This window comes from Gracilinanus agilis, chromosome 4, assembly GCF_016433145.1.
Source record: "Gracilinanus agilis isolate LMUSP501 chromosome 4, AgileGrace, whole genome shotgun sequence".
Classification (NCBI taxonomy): domain Eukaryota; kingdom Metazoa; phylum Chordata; class Mammalia; order Didelphimorphia; family Didelphidae; genus Gracilinanus; species Gracilinanus agilis.
In genome coordinates, this window is record NC_058133.1 from 35005267 (window position 1) to 35018085 (window position 12819).

General features: G+C 52.4%; 1 protein-coding gene across 1 annotated transcript in view; it reads right to left on the bottom strand.

Annotated features, from left to right (window-relative positions):
* Positions 1–841: 841 nt before the first annotated feature.
* SZT2 (SZT2 subunit of KICSTOR complex) overlaps positions 842–12819 on the bottom strand; it is a 75578-nt gene continuing 63600 nt past the window's right edge. Inside the window, exons 60-72 of the mRNA XM_044674831.1 lie at positions 11527–11606; positions 10726–10851; positions 10408–10610; positions 7211–7301; positions 7032–7112; positions 6321–6395; positions 5326–5539; positions 4897–5053; positions 4613–4735; positions 4093–4519; positions 3895–4011; positions 2238–2306; positions 842–2139 (exon numbers count right to left, since the gene is read on the bottom strand). Coding sequence (XP_044530766.1) covers positions 1996–2139; positions 2238–2306; positions 3895–4011; positions 4093–4519; positions 4613–4735; positions 4897–5053; positions 5326–5539; positions 6321–6395; positions 7032–7112; positions 7211–7301; positions 10408–10610; positions 10726–10851; positions 11527–11606 — 1907 coding nt within the window. The 3' untranslated portion in view covers positions 842–1995. The remainder of the gene's footprint in view (positions 2140–2237; positions 2307–3894; positions 4012–4092; positions 4520–4612; positions 4736–4896; positions 5054–5325; positions 5540–6320; positions 6396–7031; positions 7113–7210; positions 7302–10407; positions 10611–10725; positions 10852–11526; positions 11607–12819) is intronic.

The window sequence follows — 12819 nt, forward strand, 5'->3', positions numbered from 1 at the left end:
ACTATCTCCTGTATCATCCTATTGAGAGCTTGTTTGCCCCTGGAAGTCTTTTCCCTTTCTTCGCATCTTCAGCACTTAGCATGGTTGAAAGATTGTGCCTTGGCACGTAATGAGATGCCCATTAAGGCCACGCAGAGGCCCACAGCAGGCATGAACAGGCTCTGACATGTGCCAGATACAGTCAAAAGGGCGTCCTCAATAATCAAGAAAGACAACGGGCTGGTCCCGGGTCAAAGGAGGTATGTTTCCTCACTGAACCTGCACTGCCTGGAGCCCTGGAGGCTACCATTAGAGGATGTGGCCCAGTCACCAAGGGTAGACAGGCAGGATGAGGTGTAAGCAACCTTGGTGGATCAGAGATCTATCTGAGTCATGGAGAGCTTCCTAACAGAGTACTGCTCCCTCTCTGATTATGCCTCCCCACCTCCAAGGAAACCCTTTGCTGCTGAGGTTGGATGGGAGGCCTCAGAGGAGTCTTGAAGGACATGCTTCTTGACCCCTCTGACTACTGACAAGAAGGTAGGAAGAGTGGAGGAATGCTGGCCACCAACCCTAGACCAGAGGGGAAGGTATGCTGCACGCTGGGAATGCAGGGGTAGGAAGGCCTTCACATCCACCTTTCCAGAGGCCAGATGAGGTCTAGAAACAAGGTCCAGTCTGCTTAAACCTGCAAGCAGCAGCTGGAGAACCGGCCTGGAGGGCACCAGGGCCCAACACAGAGGGTGATTAGCTTGGAAGTATTGCCAAGGTCAAGACTGATCCTCTGAGGCAACCTCTGATCTGGTTCAACCTCAATTTGTCAGTGAGAAAACAGGCCCAAGAGAAGTGACTTCTTCTTGGTCACAGTATTTTATTCGGAGTGTCCAAGCTGAACTTGTCAAGGCAGAAAAAAAGAGGAAGAGGACAAAGAGGAGAGTGGGAAGGTTGAGAAGTGAGCTGGGAGTCTAGGAAGGAGAGCTAGCAAGAGTCAGTTCCTGCCCTTCCTGGTCAGGCCTCAGGGACATGCTGCCTGGACTCCCCGGACAAGCTACTGCAGAGTAGAGGGTTGAGGTTGCCTGTCTCCCAAATCTTAGGACACTCATTTTTTCTGGGGTCATAGCAGGGCACCTTTGCCTGATGGGTGTCAGATGCCTGCCCTGCCTAGAAGGTTAGGCCTGGGTCAATTCTATGCCTCAGCCCTAGAGGCCACAAGGGAATCAGGGAACATCACCAAAATTTGGCTGTGACTGCCCCCCCCCCCCCAAGTTTCCATTACCCACCACAGAAGCCTGTGAGGTGGCTCTTCACCTAGAGGCAGAGGCCTGGCCAGGGCTGCCACCATCACTGATTCTCACCTAGGCCTGCCCCTCTCTTCTACCCCATGGGCAGACATGGGGGCTCTCTATCTCTGCTACTGCTACTGTTGGCAAGAAATTCAGGAAACCTCTCGAAGCCAGAAATGAAGGGCCTGCAGGGAGAATGGACAGGCCAGGGCTGGAGACCTCATTTGGGGCAAGCTACAGGATCAGTGTGAACAGCTCGAAGGCTGCGCGGGGAGGCAGAGGGGCCTTGGGCCCCATGAGGATAGCAGCAGGTACACCCTGTATTCTCAGGGTTCTGGGCAATCTTCTTTCTTCTCTTCTCCCTCCCACGGAGCCCAGCCGAGTTAGGGAGGGCATCACATGTTGGCTGGTGGGCCTGGTCCCCTCCTGCCAGCATGGGCTGGTATAGCAGTCAGTAGGTCTGGCCCCTGCCTACAAGTGGAAGCCTGGGGGCGTCAGAGCACCACACCTTAGTTATTAGGTCTGGCCCCTCCAGGGGTTGACCCCCAGTGGTCATTAGGTGTAGGGGCCCCTGAGTCAAAGTGGTCAGTAGGTCTGAGAGCCATAGGGAAAGACTCCCAGTGGTCAGCAGCAACAGGGCCCTCCAGAGGGTGGCCCAGGGTGGTCAGCTCCAGGAGAACTCCTAAAGGAGGACTCATGGTGGTCAGCAGGTCCAGGGAGCAAAGCCCCTTGTTCAGAGGAGGCGAGTCCACAGGGTGAAGCAGGCTGTGTTGATCACAGACTCCAGGTGGTGGTAGGTGGAGACCAGCTGGGCAGGGGGGCTTTCACTGTTCTGGGGCTGGACAGGGAATGGCTCTCGGAAAACCACCGTGAGTGACTGGGGAAGATGAGAGAGGGTGGGAGTGAAATAGGGCCGAGGCTGGAAGCTTCTACCCCAACCATTGAGTATAACCCTGAACCATCACACCCACTCACCGTCTTTCCTGAGTGAGAATCCAGAAACACCAACACGAAGCAGTCTGTAAACTTCTGGTTTAGCACCACCTGGGCAAGAGGAGGGGCAAAGGTCACGGCTGGCACTAGGGGGCAGTTCTCAGGCAAAAGCGAGGCCCAGGACCAGGTCATCCTCCCCTCAGCCCTCTGCTTGGGTCTTGGTCCACTTGCCCCCACCCCACCTGCGCTCTGTCCCTCGGTTCTAAAACCCTGCCCTCTGCTAGCTTCTCCCTCTCTCTTTCCTCTCCCATTGGTCCTCAGGGCAGCTCAGAATGGGAAGGGGCAGCAAGGGAAAGCAGAAATCCTCCCCGCTCAGGGAGTGGCTGGCTGGCCAAGATGTCTTGGGAATGGCTACAAGCCCCCCTTCCCCAGCTGCAGCTGGGCCTGCGGATGCCTTCAAATGTGAAGCACAGAGTGGTGTAGGATCCTCCAGCTGCAGCCTGACTTGGGCATCTCCCTCGACTTGGCCACTGAGCTTCTCTCTCCCTCAACACGGCCAAGCTCATACAGCTGCTTGGGCTGCCCAGTCACTCCAAAGCCTGGTCTACTGACTCTGCACTCCACCAAGACCTTCAGATCTTTTTTTCAAACTCTTTTCCTAGTCACATTTCCATCATCTCAAACTTGGCAAGCTGCTTTATGTTTGTCTCAATTGAGCATCATCTGACCAGGCAATGCTCAGAGAACTCTGAGGGCAGCTTGGCAGTCCTGGGGAAAGTTCTTTGGGGGTCCTGGACTCCCTGGAGCCTTCCTGTCTCCTCCATTACTGGAAAGGAGCCTTGCTGAAGCTCCCTCCCTCCAGGGCCCTGGCGGTCATGGTAGCTGGGATGGAATCGCCTGACTGTTGGGTCAGACTCTCCCCAGCTCCTTCTCCCACATCCCGCCCTCTGGCACATCCCCACATCTCTTGTGTCACTGGTCCTCGTCCCTCCTGGGTGACCCTCTCTGCTCACCTGAATGACGGCAATTCATTCTCTGCAGAGGTGCTCAATGGCCTTCCTACAGCACACCTCTGACCATGCTGTTCCTTCAAGAAGCTGTGGTGGCTCCCTACTGCCTTTTGAGGCCTTCCCAGTCATACCCACATCCCATCTGTCCCACAATCTGTGGGGACTAGAGCAGGCTACTTGCTGCTCCTCCTCTTAGCCTCTCAGAAGCTCAAGCTTTGCCTAGGGCTCGGCTCAAACCCCCTTCTGAATCTCCTGGGTTGTGGGTACTTTCTGCATCCTCACAGAGGACATGTGGGGCCCAGAGGGGCAGTGTCCTGCCTTCAGTCCTGGGCCTGGACTTCCCCATCTGTCCCTCGTCAGTATGATTCCCCTTCACACCCTGGGCCTGGCCCATGCTACCCTAGCTCAGGGCCAGGAGATCCCAGGCATGCCACAGCCCCTCGAACCTTTAGAGCTGTCCTTACCAAGGGAGAGTAGGGAAGGGGCTGCTTGGAGCCATCTTGAGCCCCCAGCCCATTCCTCCTCTGGCCACCCTTGCACTCTTTGGACCCCCCCACTTCCCTCCATTAGTCTTCCTAGGCCCAGCACAAAGCTTCACTAGCCCTAGAGCTACAGCTTGGAACGGGACTGTAGAGAATGGCCTGGCCTCCATCAGGCGAGGGAGGCCTCTGAGGCTGGGGGCCCCTCACCAAGTACTGAGTCCCTGAATCTGGGCTCTGGAAGTGGCGGCAGCTCTGGGGGAAGCGGCTCAGGAGCACTTTGACGAGGCTCTGGTACCAGGACACCGTCATGGACAGGAAACAGTCCTAGAGGAGTCACCTGTCAGTCCAGTCCAAACGGGTTGGGGCAAACCCGGTTCCCTTGTGTCCCTCCCGTCTGGCCCTCACCAGCTGGGGGTCGATGTCTCCGATGGACTTGGTGTGCACAGCTCCCAGCAGCTCCTCCAGCTCCCCCAGGGCCAGACGCCCGCCCAGCCGCAGCCGGTCAGCCCCAGGGGGCTCCAGCAGGAAGAGGCGCTTCCAGAGCGTGTCTCGGCGACAGTGACTGCCTGCCTGTTGTACCAGCTGCGCCAACAGTGCCCGTGCCACGCCCACCTCAGCAGCGAGGGGTGGGAACAGGGGGGCTGCGGAGCCTGGCTCAGGGGTGGGGCCAGACCCTTGTGAGGCTCCCCCCACCTCACTAGGCCCCCCCCTGGACCCGCTGGCACCTTCTGGTTCAGAGGCCAGACGAGGGGACTTCCGGAAACGGCGCATGTCAGCTGTGAGCCGGGGGAAGAGCTCCCGCTGGCTGGTGAGCACCACGAAGAACTGCAGGCTGGAGACACAGACATGAGTAGATGAGGAGGCCTGGCCTGGGGGCTCTCTGCCTCCCTCCCTGGCTGGCCCCCAGCCCCACAGCCAGGCTCACCGGAGCACGTGTCTCTCCGCCTCCCCTTGCTCCTCGAAGGGGGCAGCACAGTGGCACACCAGCAGGGACACGTCAAAGTCATCCTGGTGGCGCAGGCCCTCCGAATCCTGGTAGATGCCTGGACTGCAAGGACAGGGCCATTAGACTCCTGCCCTCCTGGCCAGGGGTCTGCCTCCCCCCATAGGCCTGGAACTGGCCACAAGCCCGGCACGGGCCAGGCGAGACTCAGGAAGCGGGACATGCCAGGGCCCCAGGGTGGCAGGGAGGAGGCAGGCTGGTCTCACCTGTTCCACACTGACACTAGGGCATACTCGTTGTGCTCAGGGCCCCCACCGGGGCGGGCCATGCGCAGTGGTTTCAGGTTGTAGGTGCTGGCATGGTCAGCCACGTAGTTGTAGAGCTGGTGAGCAGCAATGAGCTGGGTGGGGAGCTCCATGGTCCCTGTGGGGCAGAGGGGACTGAAGGGAGGGGGCCCTGATGGAGGGCAGCCCAGGTCCCTGCCTCTTTTCTTCTTTTCTACCTTCTGTCTTAGAATCTAAGTATCGGTTCTAAGGCAGAAGAGTGGTAAGGACTTGGGAATGGGGATTAAAGGACTTGCCCAGGGTCACTCAGCTAGGAAGTGTCTGAGGTCAGACTGGAACCCAGGACTTTCCATCTCTAGGCCTGGTGGTCTATGTTGAGCCATCGAGCTGCCCCTTGTGCCCTGCTCTTACCTTGGTAAATGTGGTTGCGGCCAAAGTTGGGGCCGTCAGGGTGGTGAGAAAGGAAGCAGCGCAGGAAGCTGGTGAGGTGATAGCCCTGGCGCAAGGCCATGTGGGAGCCCAGCACGTGCTGGTGTGCCAGCCGCAGGTGGAAGTCGTAGCTGAAGGAGTGCACGTGCATCAGGTCCCGGACCTTGTCACACTCTTCAGTGAATAACATGGAAAGCTGAGGGGAGACACAGGAGATGGGGCACAGGGCAGTGACTGCTGCCCACGCCAGGGGCCTGACCAGGGCTGAGGAGAGAGCTGGGCTCAGCTGCTCACTGGGGACTTGCAGCCCTGGTTAGGCCTCAGTTTTCCCAACTGTCAAGTGAGGGGAAGGGACTAGATGATTGCTAAGGTCCTTTCCTGCTCCTAATTGGATTTCTAGCTTCTGTGGAAGGAAGAGTGGCAGAAGAGAGGACCTTAGCTGAAGGCAAGGAAGGGGGCAGGGAGTAGGGAAAAAACACCGGTGGGGGGGTGGTGTGTGTGTGGAACTTGAAGAAATGGGGAAGGCATGGAAGGCTCTATGTGAGTCAAGGAAGACGAAGCCTCAAGGAGAAGAGGGCTGGTGGGGTGTGGGGGTGTGAACAGCTAAGAAAAGAGGGTCTGAGAATGGGAGCAGGGGTAACTGGCAGCTGGCCAGGGATGGAGTGCATGGAGCAGATGCTGTCTGAAGGAGGCCTTTCCTAGTCTACCTCTGCTCATATTAGAATGGAAGCTCTGGAGGGACATTTCTTTGTCTTGTTTCCCCAGTGCCTAGCACAATGCTTGGTACATATTAAGCGCCTGAAACTGCTCACTGGTACTCTTCCTGGTCCTAGGCCCCCACTCCATCTTGGGGGGGGGTGGTTTAGGAGAATGATAGTGAGCCAGGGAGGGAAGCTTTGCTTGCTCTGTCTTCCAGGACCAGGCAGAGATGAGAACCTCCCCCATCCCTCTAAGCCTACCCTTAGCATCCACCGTACCTGGGAATTGACAGCCTGCCCCATGGGGATCCGGGAACACTCCAATGCGTACTGCTTCACACAGAAGTAACAGCCCTGGGAAGAGCCAAGCAGGCAGGGCTGAGGACAAGAGGCCTGTATCCTCCCCATCTCCCTGTCTCCTAGGCACACGATTCTCTTCTCACTCCCACCTGATTGGTCTAAGCCTGTCTGACTTGTCATCTCCATCCACCCCTACGACCTCATTTCAGGCCTTCTCCACCTCCCATCTGACTTGGCCCAACTGCATCCCTTTTCTAGACATCTTGGTCATAGCTGCTGAGATAATTTTCTAAGGCTCATGTTGTTGGCCTAAATTACTCCATTGCCTATGAAGCTCTCACACATTTCACCGGGAGCTAATCTGTGCCCCTTCAATCAACAAACATTCAGGAAGCATTTTTTCTGTATCCATGCTGAGCTAAGGGGGGATAAAGACAAAAAGAAGCCACCAGTTCTTGCCTTCAAGGAGTTTATGTTCTATAAACAAGGGCTACAAATAAACTGTGTGTGTTATCTACTACATCTGTCCACCTTAGAGAGAAATGCCTCAGCATTTGGGGTTGGTTCAGGCTATGTGCTGTGTTCTCCCTTTAGTAAACTGCAGTCTACTTGAGGATAGGGACTGAGAGACCTCTTGTATGGGCCAAAGCAGACTAGGGCTCTGGACAGGAAGCCAGGCCCATCACTCACCTGGAAAGTCAGCTCCATGAGCACAATGCCTCCAGGCAGAGCCCGCTGCAAGTGGTAGGTGGTGATGGGTGAGCTGGCACTCTGAGGGAGAAGGAAGAAAGACCGAGGCTCTAGGTTGGGTGGTCCGAGGCCTATAGTGGACAGAACGGGAGAGGGGATAGAAGGGGTGACACGCTTACCTTTGGGCTCCCATCTGTTTTGGTCTTGGGACAGGAAAAAGAGCCTCGACCCTCAGTACCCAGGATTGCCATGGCCCGGGGTCGGCTGGTGCTAGAACAGAGCAGGGGGAGGGGGTGTCAGAGGTTGGAGAGATGCTAGACACCTACTGACCTCATCTCTGAATGGAAGGCTCTCAGAGTAGATGGTAGCATGGAGGAGAAGGCCAGTGTGCATGGCCCAGTGGGTGGACTTGAGTCACATGGCCAGCTCAATGTAATGTGGTTTAAAAGTTACCTTTTAGAAGTTTTAAGTGGTGTGCCTGGAAAGGGATCCTGGTTCCCCTGAAAAGGGGCTATAGCTTTCAGGTTTAAGAAGTGAAGTTTGATGAAAGAGTAACTGCCTTCAGATATCTGTAGCAGGGAAGTTGATCAGAAGCCTCCCCTCCACTCACTTGAAGCAATCACAGGATTTCAGGTACAGGTAAGAGACCAGAAACTGCTGAGCTTTCAGACTCTGAGAGGCCACATTCCCAGCTTACAAAGGGCACCCCAAACTGGGAGTGAGGCCCTCTGAGCACTGCTGTGCAAGTGGTAAAGGATGGAAAATTGGTAGTGGCTCACTCTTCTCACATGATGATTGAGGGTTAAGAGGGGCACAGACACTCTCAATTTTCCTTTCATGGAAAGAAGTTTCTCAATCAGCTTGATAGAATGGAAGCAGCATGTCAGAATGAAGGGAGCACTGGCTTTGGGGTCAGCACAATCATGCTCAAACCCAGCTCTGTGCTGAATAACTCTGACCCAGGAAAAGTCAACTGATCTCTCAGGCTCTTGGGTTTTTTCTTCCCTTGTAAACTAGGCTTTGGACTAGATGGCCTCTAGATGGCCTCAGAGCTCCAATCTAGTCTAATTCAATGAGCTCAAGAATTACAGGGTGGCTAGCAATTGTCTGGTGGCCTTAAAAAGCCTGAACAAGTTCTGAGAGTCACCTCTGGCAGTAGAGAAGAGAGCCAGGACTCAGCTTTTGAAAGGGACTTGCCTGTCTTGTGCCTAATGCAATCTTTTCTGCCTCTGGCAAAGTTGTCTTGCAGCAGAACAATTTTTCAGTAAGACATTTTGCTAATCAGAGGACAATGGGGCCCAAAGGGAACAAAGCAGAGACATAGATCATAAGGACTTTGCTTGCAGTGCTGGGAGTCCGAGTTGGCCATATGTCTCTTACATGTCTGCCTCTCCATTTGTGAATTCTATTCTTCCACTGATGCTGTATGTATTTGTGGGAGACAGCACCCTAGGTTTATGGGAGAGACATTGTGTAGTCACTACTGTTTTTTCACTAGGCCATTTTCAGAAATATCTTTCTTGAACTCTGTTCTCTGGATGAATACTAAAGATAAAATATACCAGTGGGGGCTCAAGAACTATAGTTTTAGGGGCCTAGAAAAGCTTGTTGTCCCCTGGGAGACCCACAGAGATTAAACAATTTGCCAAAGGTATTCAGTAGCAGAGCTAAGATTCAAACCCACACCGACTGACTATAGAACTAGGTCTCTTCCATCACATTACTTTCATGAAGAAAAGCTTACTAGACTAACATTATGTCCTTTATTTTAACAGGGTAACCAAATTACATCAGAAGAATGCTGACACAGTTTTCTTAAATTTGGGTAAAACATTTGATAAATTATCTCATACTGTTTTTGTGGAAAAGATGAAGAGAAAAGAACTAGAAGATCATACAATTAGATGTATCTAGAGCTGCCTGAACAGCCAGAGGGTTCAATGTCAACTTGGCAGGAAGTCTCCAGTGGAGTGTCCCAGGGACCTGTGCTTGGCCCTAGGTTTATCTAATGAATTGCACAAAGTTACAGATGGTATAGTCATTAAATGTGCTAATGACACAGCAGTGGGTGGGACAGCGAACACTACGGATGACAAAATTAGATATAAGAAGAACGCGACAGGCAGGACATTAGGCTAGACCTGAAATGATGCTATTTATACAACAGAAAAAAATATCTTGCACTTGGGGTAAAAAAACCAACTTTATAAGTATAAGATGGTGTAGACATGGCTGGACAGATTGCAGTGTCTGAAAAGGATTCAAGGATGTGGGTGGGTTGCCAGCTCAATGAGTCACCAGGGTGGTAGTGTTTGAAAACCAGAAATAAGCCATTGGTTCCCTTGTTCAAATAAATCATTGAAAAAAAAATAATGAAAAAAAAATAGAGAAATGTATTTCTGTCTCAAAATAAATAAATGTTGTCTGACTGGTTCTCCCACCCTGCTCCAGGGTTAAGGCATGAGTGGGATGTAAGATTGGAGAAAAGAAGCAACAAGAGCTTTGCTAGGAAGTCTCTCCTGGAAGAGTCAGGGCCCCTCAGCTAAAAGAACTACCATGAAGAGAAGGAGCAAGCCCTGGGTTTGAATATCAGTTTAGCTCTGCTATAAACTCCTGGAGTGACTCTCAAGATATCACTTCCCTTCTTGGGCCTCAGTTTCCTCATATGTTCAACAAGTGAGTTGGGCTAGGAGAGTCCAGGGTAATTAGATCTAGGACACAAGTAGCTTTAAACCCTAAATGTGCTTTGCCCTATCAGCAGTAGGCCAAGCTGAGGGGGAGATAGTCCTGGTTTGGCCTACAGAGAGGATTCTAGAGCTACGGGTATGAATGAGGAGGGTTGGTTCCCCATTGAGAAATGAACTGGGAGACCCAGACAGCACCCAGGGACTGGGGGAAACCACTGTCTTCTCCTTAGATGAGAAATCTGAAAAGCCCATATTGACCTTCTACACTGGTATTAGAGGTCTCAGAATGACCAGGATAGGAGGCCAAGGAGAAAACACATCAAGAGTGGAAGAGAGAAAGTCCCTGAGGAAATAAGAGGTGAGTGACAAATCAAGACCCGAGTGGCCTGAGGCCCAGGAAGATGGGAAACATGCAGGTATGGAGTGAAGGGGACACTGACTGATGCTAGGAGAGCAAGTGCTGAACAAGCAGAGACAACATTTATAGAATCCTTCGAACTCAGTTTCTGTTGTGAGCATTATCTCCTCTAAAGCTCAAGCCAGAAGCTGTTATTCCCATCTTACAGATGAAGAAATGGAAGCCCAGAGACATAAGACTTACTCAGCATCACTCAGTTAAACAAAAGCCTCCCTGAGTCCTAGGATCTGGGAGTCTGGGTGGACAATCCAGGCAATGGAGGCATGCTCACCTGCGGGTGGGTGAGGGGGGCCGCAGCTGCACCAGAATAAAGCCTGTACTTTGGAGATATTGTACATACTGCAACAGGAAGGTCGAACTCAGCTCCCGGAGCCACGGCTCCTCTCGGGCCCCAGGAGTGGGCAGTTCCCCAGCCTCACAGCTTGGGGTAGGCTCCCGGCCTCCACCCCCTGACTCATTAGAGCGATGGCGGCGCTGTGGAGGGAAGAAGGAGGTCATGTCTTCTGCTGAGTCCCAATGGGAGCCCCACCCCACTCCATACACTGGGGCCCATTTCAGGACTAGGCCCATCCCCTGCCAGAGGAATCACCTTCCCCTCAGGGGGCACTGTGGATTCAGGGAAGCCATGTTGCCAGGAAGCTGGATCAAAGAGTAGGGCAGTAGCACAGTAGTGGACCAGGCGAGAGGATTGCTTCAGGGTCTCCAGCTCCCCAGCCTGGGGAGCAACACAAAGGTCACTTAGGGCCCCCCCAACAGGTGCCAATCCTGGCGTAAGGGGAAACTGTCAGGAAAATACCCAGGGCTGATTCTTCTGGAAAGAGTCAGGCAGATGTCCCCTCCTATTCCAATGATGGAGGAGTCAGATCAGGAGGCCTGGACACACCCAGCAGCATCCATACCATGCCTATCTCTCCTTTAGTATAAATCCCACAAAGATCTATGGACTTTCTCAGGTCAGAAAGGGACAAGAGAAACCTGAAGCCACTACCCTGTTCAATTGGGGCTCAGGAGAAGGGGAAATATTGGGAGAAAATGGCAGAGAAGGTACTAGGGGAACTGTCCAAGGAGATGGTAGGGGGAGCTATCCCTGGACCCCTACCCCCCCAGGAGGAAGGAGGTAGGAAGAGTCATCCCTGGGCTCCATGAGACAGGGAAGTCATCCTGGGCAGCCATCCATGGGGCTACAAGATGGGAGCAAGGGTACCTGTCCCTAGAAGTCTACAGAAAATAGGGAAGGAGGAGGAGCTGTCCCTGGGGCCCATGAGAGGGAAGAGCCAAGTTGGGACTTGGATACACCTTGGGGATTACAAATGGTCAGAGCCCTCGAGCTGCAGCAACCACAAGTCCCTCTCACAGATAGGGCCTCACCCCCATTCCCTGAGGTGCTCACACTGATGGGCATGTTGGACTGGGCAGACCTCTGCTGCCAGGTCACAAAGAGATTTTCCATCTTCATCTGACGCTCCAGCTCTGGGGAAAGAAGGAGAATTATCAGCTTCCTTCCTTTTTCAAAGAATCACTTGATCCTGGAGGTGAAAGTTGCATCAGGGCCATCTGACTCAAACTTATTCCCTTCTACCACACTCCTACTAGTGGCCATCCAACCTCTGCTTGAAGGCTTGTAGGGCTGGAGAGCCCACAATACCTAATGCCAGCCCAATCCACTCAGGTCATCAGCCATTCTTCAGCTTACTGGTCCTGTGTTCTGAGGCCACACAGAACAAGTCTGATCCCTCCTCTACATAAAAGTCCATCAGATACGTCTCCAATCTAACCTCTATACAGCTGCCAAACTGGTAGTGCTAGACCACAAGTCTGACTGACCACATCATTCCCTGTTCCAAGAAGCTTTGGTGAAATGTAATACCAGTAAACCCCCAACAGGACTCTGCCCAGAGAAATAAAATGACAAAGCTCATCTAGATGAAACAAAAGGTCTAGGATTTCAAAAGAAATAAAGAAAAAGCATGAATAAAGGAGGAATGGTGCATACAGACTTGAATTTCTTTAAAAAGCAATATTCATTTGACTTGTTTGGTATTGCCTTACATCCTCCAAGGAAAAGAAGATAAACCTGAAAATATAAACTACTTAGAGAAGAAATCCTTATTTGATATGAATGGCTTGGAAAACTGGAAAGCAATCTGGCAGAAATTGGGTTCAGACCAACATCTTATACCATCTACTCTAATGAGCTCATAATGGATAGAAACCTGGACTAGACAAGGTCACATCATAAAAAACAAAAACAAAAACCAGGAAATAACAAGATGAGGCACCTTTCACAATGATAATTAGGGGGAGAATTCTTAACAAACATGTCATTGTTGTTGTTTATCCTTCATTTTCTTAAAAAAACAAAACCAAAAACCCTTCCCTTCCACTTTAGAATCAATACTGTGTATTAGTTCCAGGGGAGATAAGGACTAGGCAATGGGGACTTGCCTATGGTCACACAGCTAGGAAGTGTCCTAGGCCAGATTTGGAACCAGGACCACTGGTCTCCAGACTTGCTCCTCTATCCACTGACTCACTTAGCTGCCCCTTGTCCTTCATTTTCAGAGAACCAGTGACATCATGAGGAGATGTCTTGATTTGCTTGTAGATTGGATTTAAGTGAGATAGAGTTGGACAAAGTCATCAGCCTCATTTTCTATTCCACAGTCACTGATGTACAATGGCA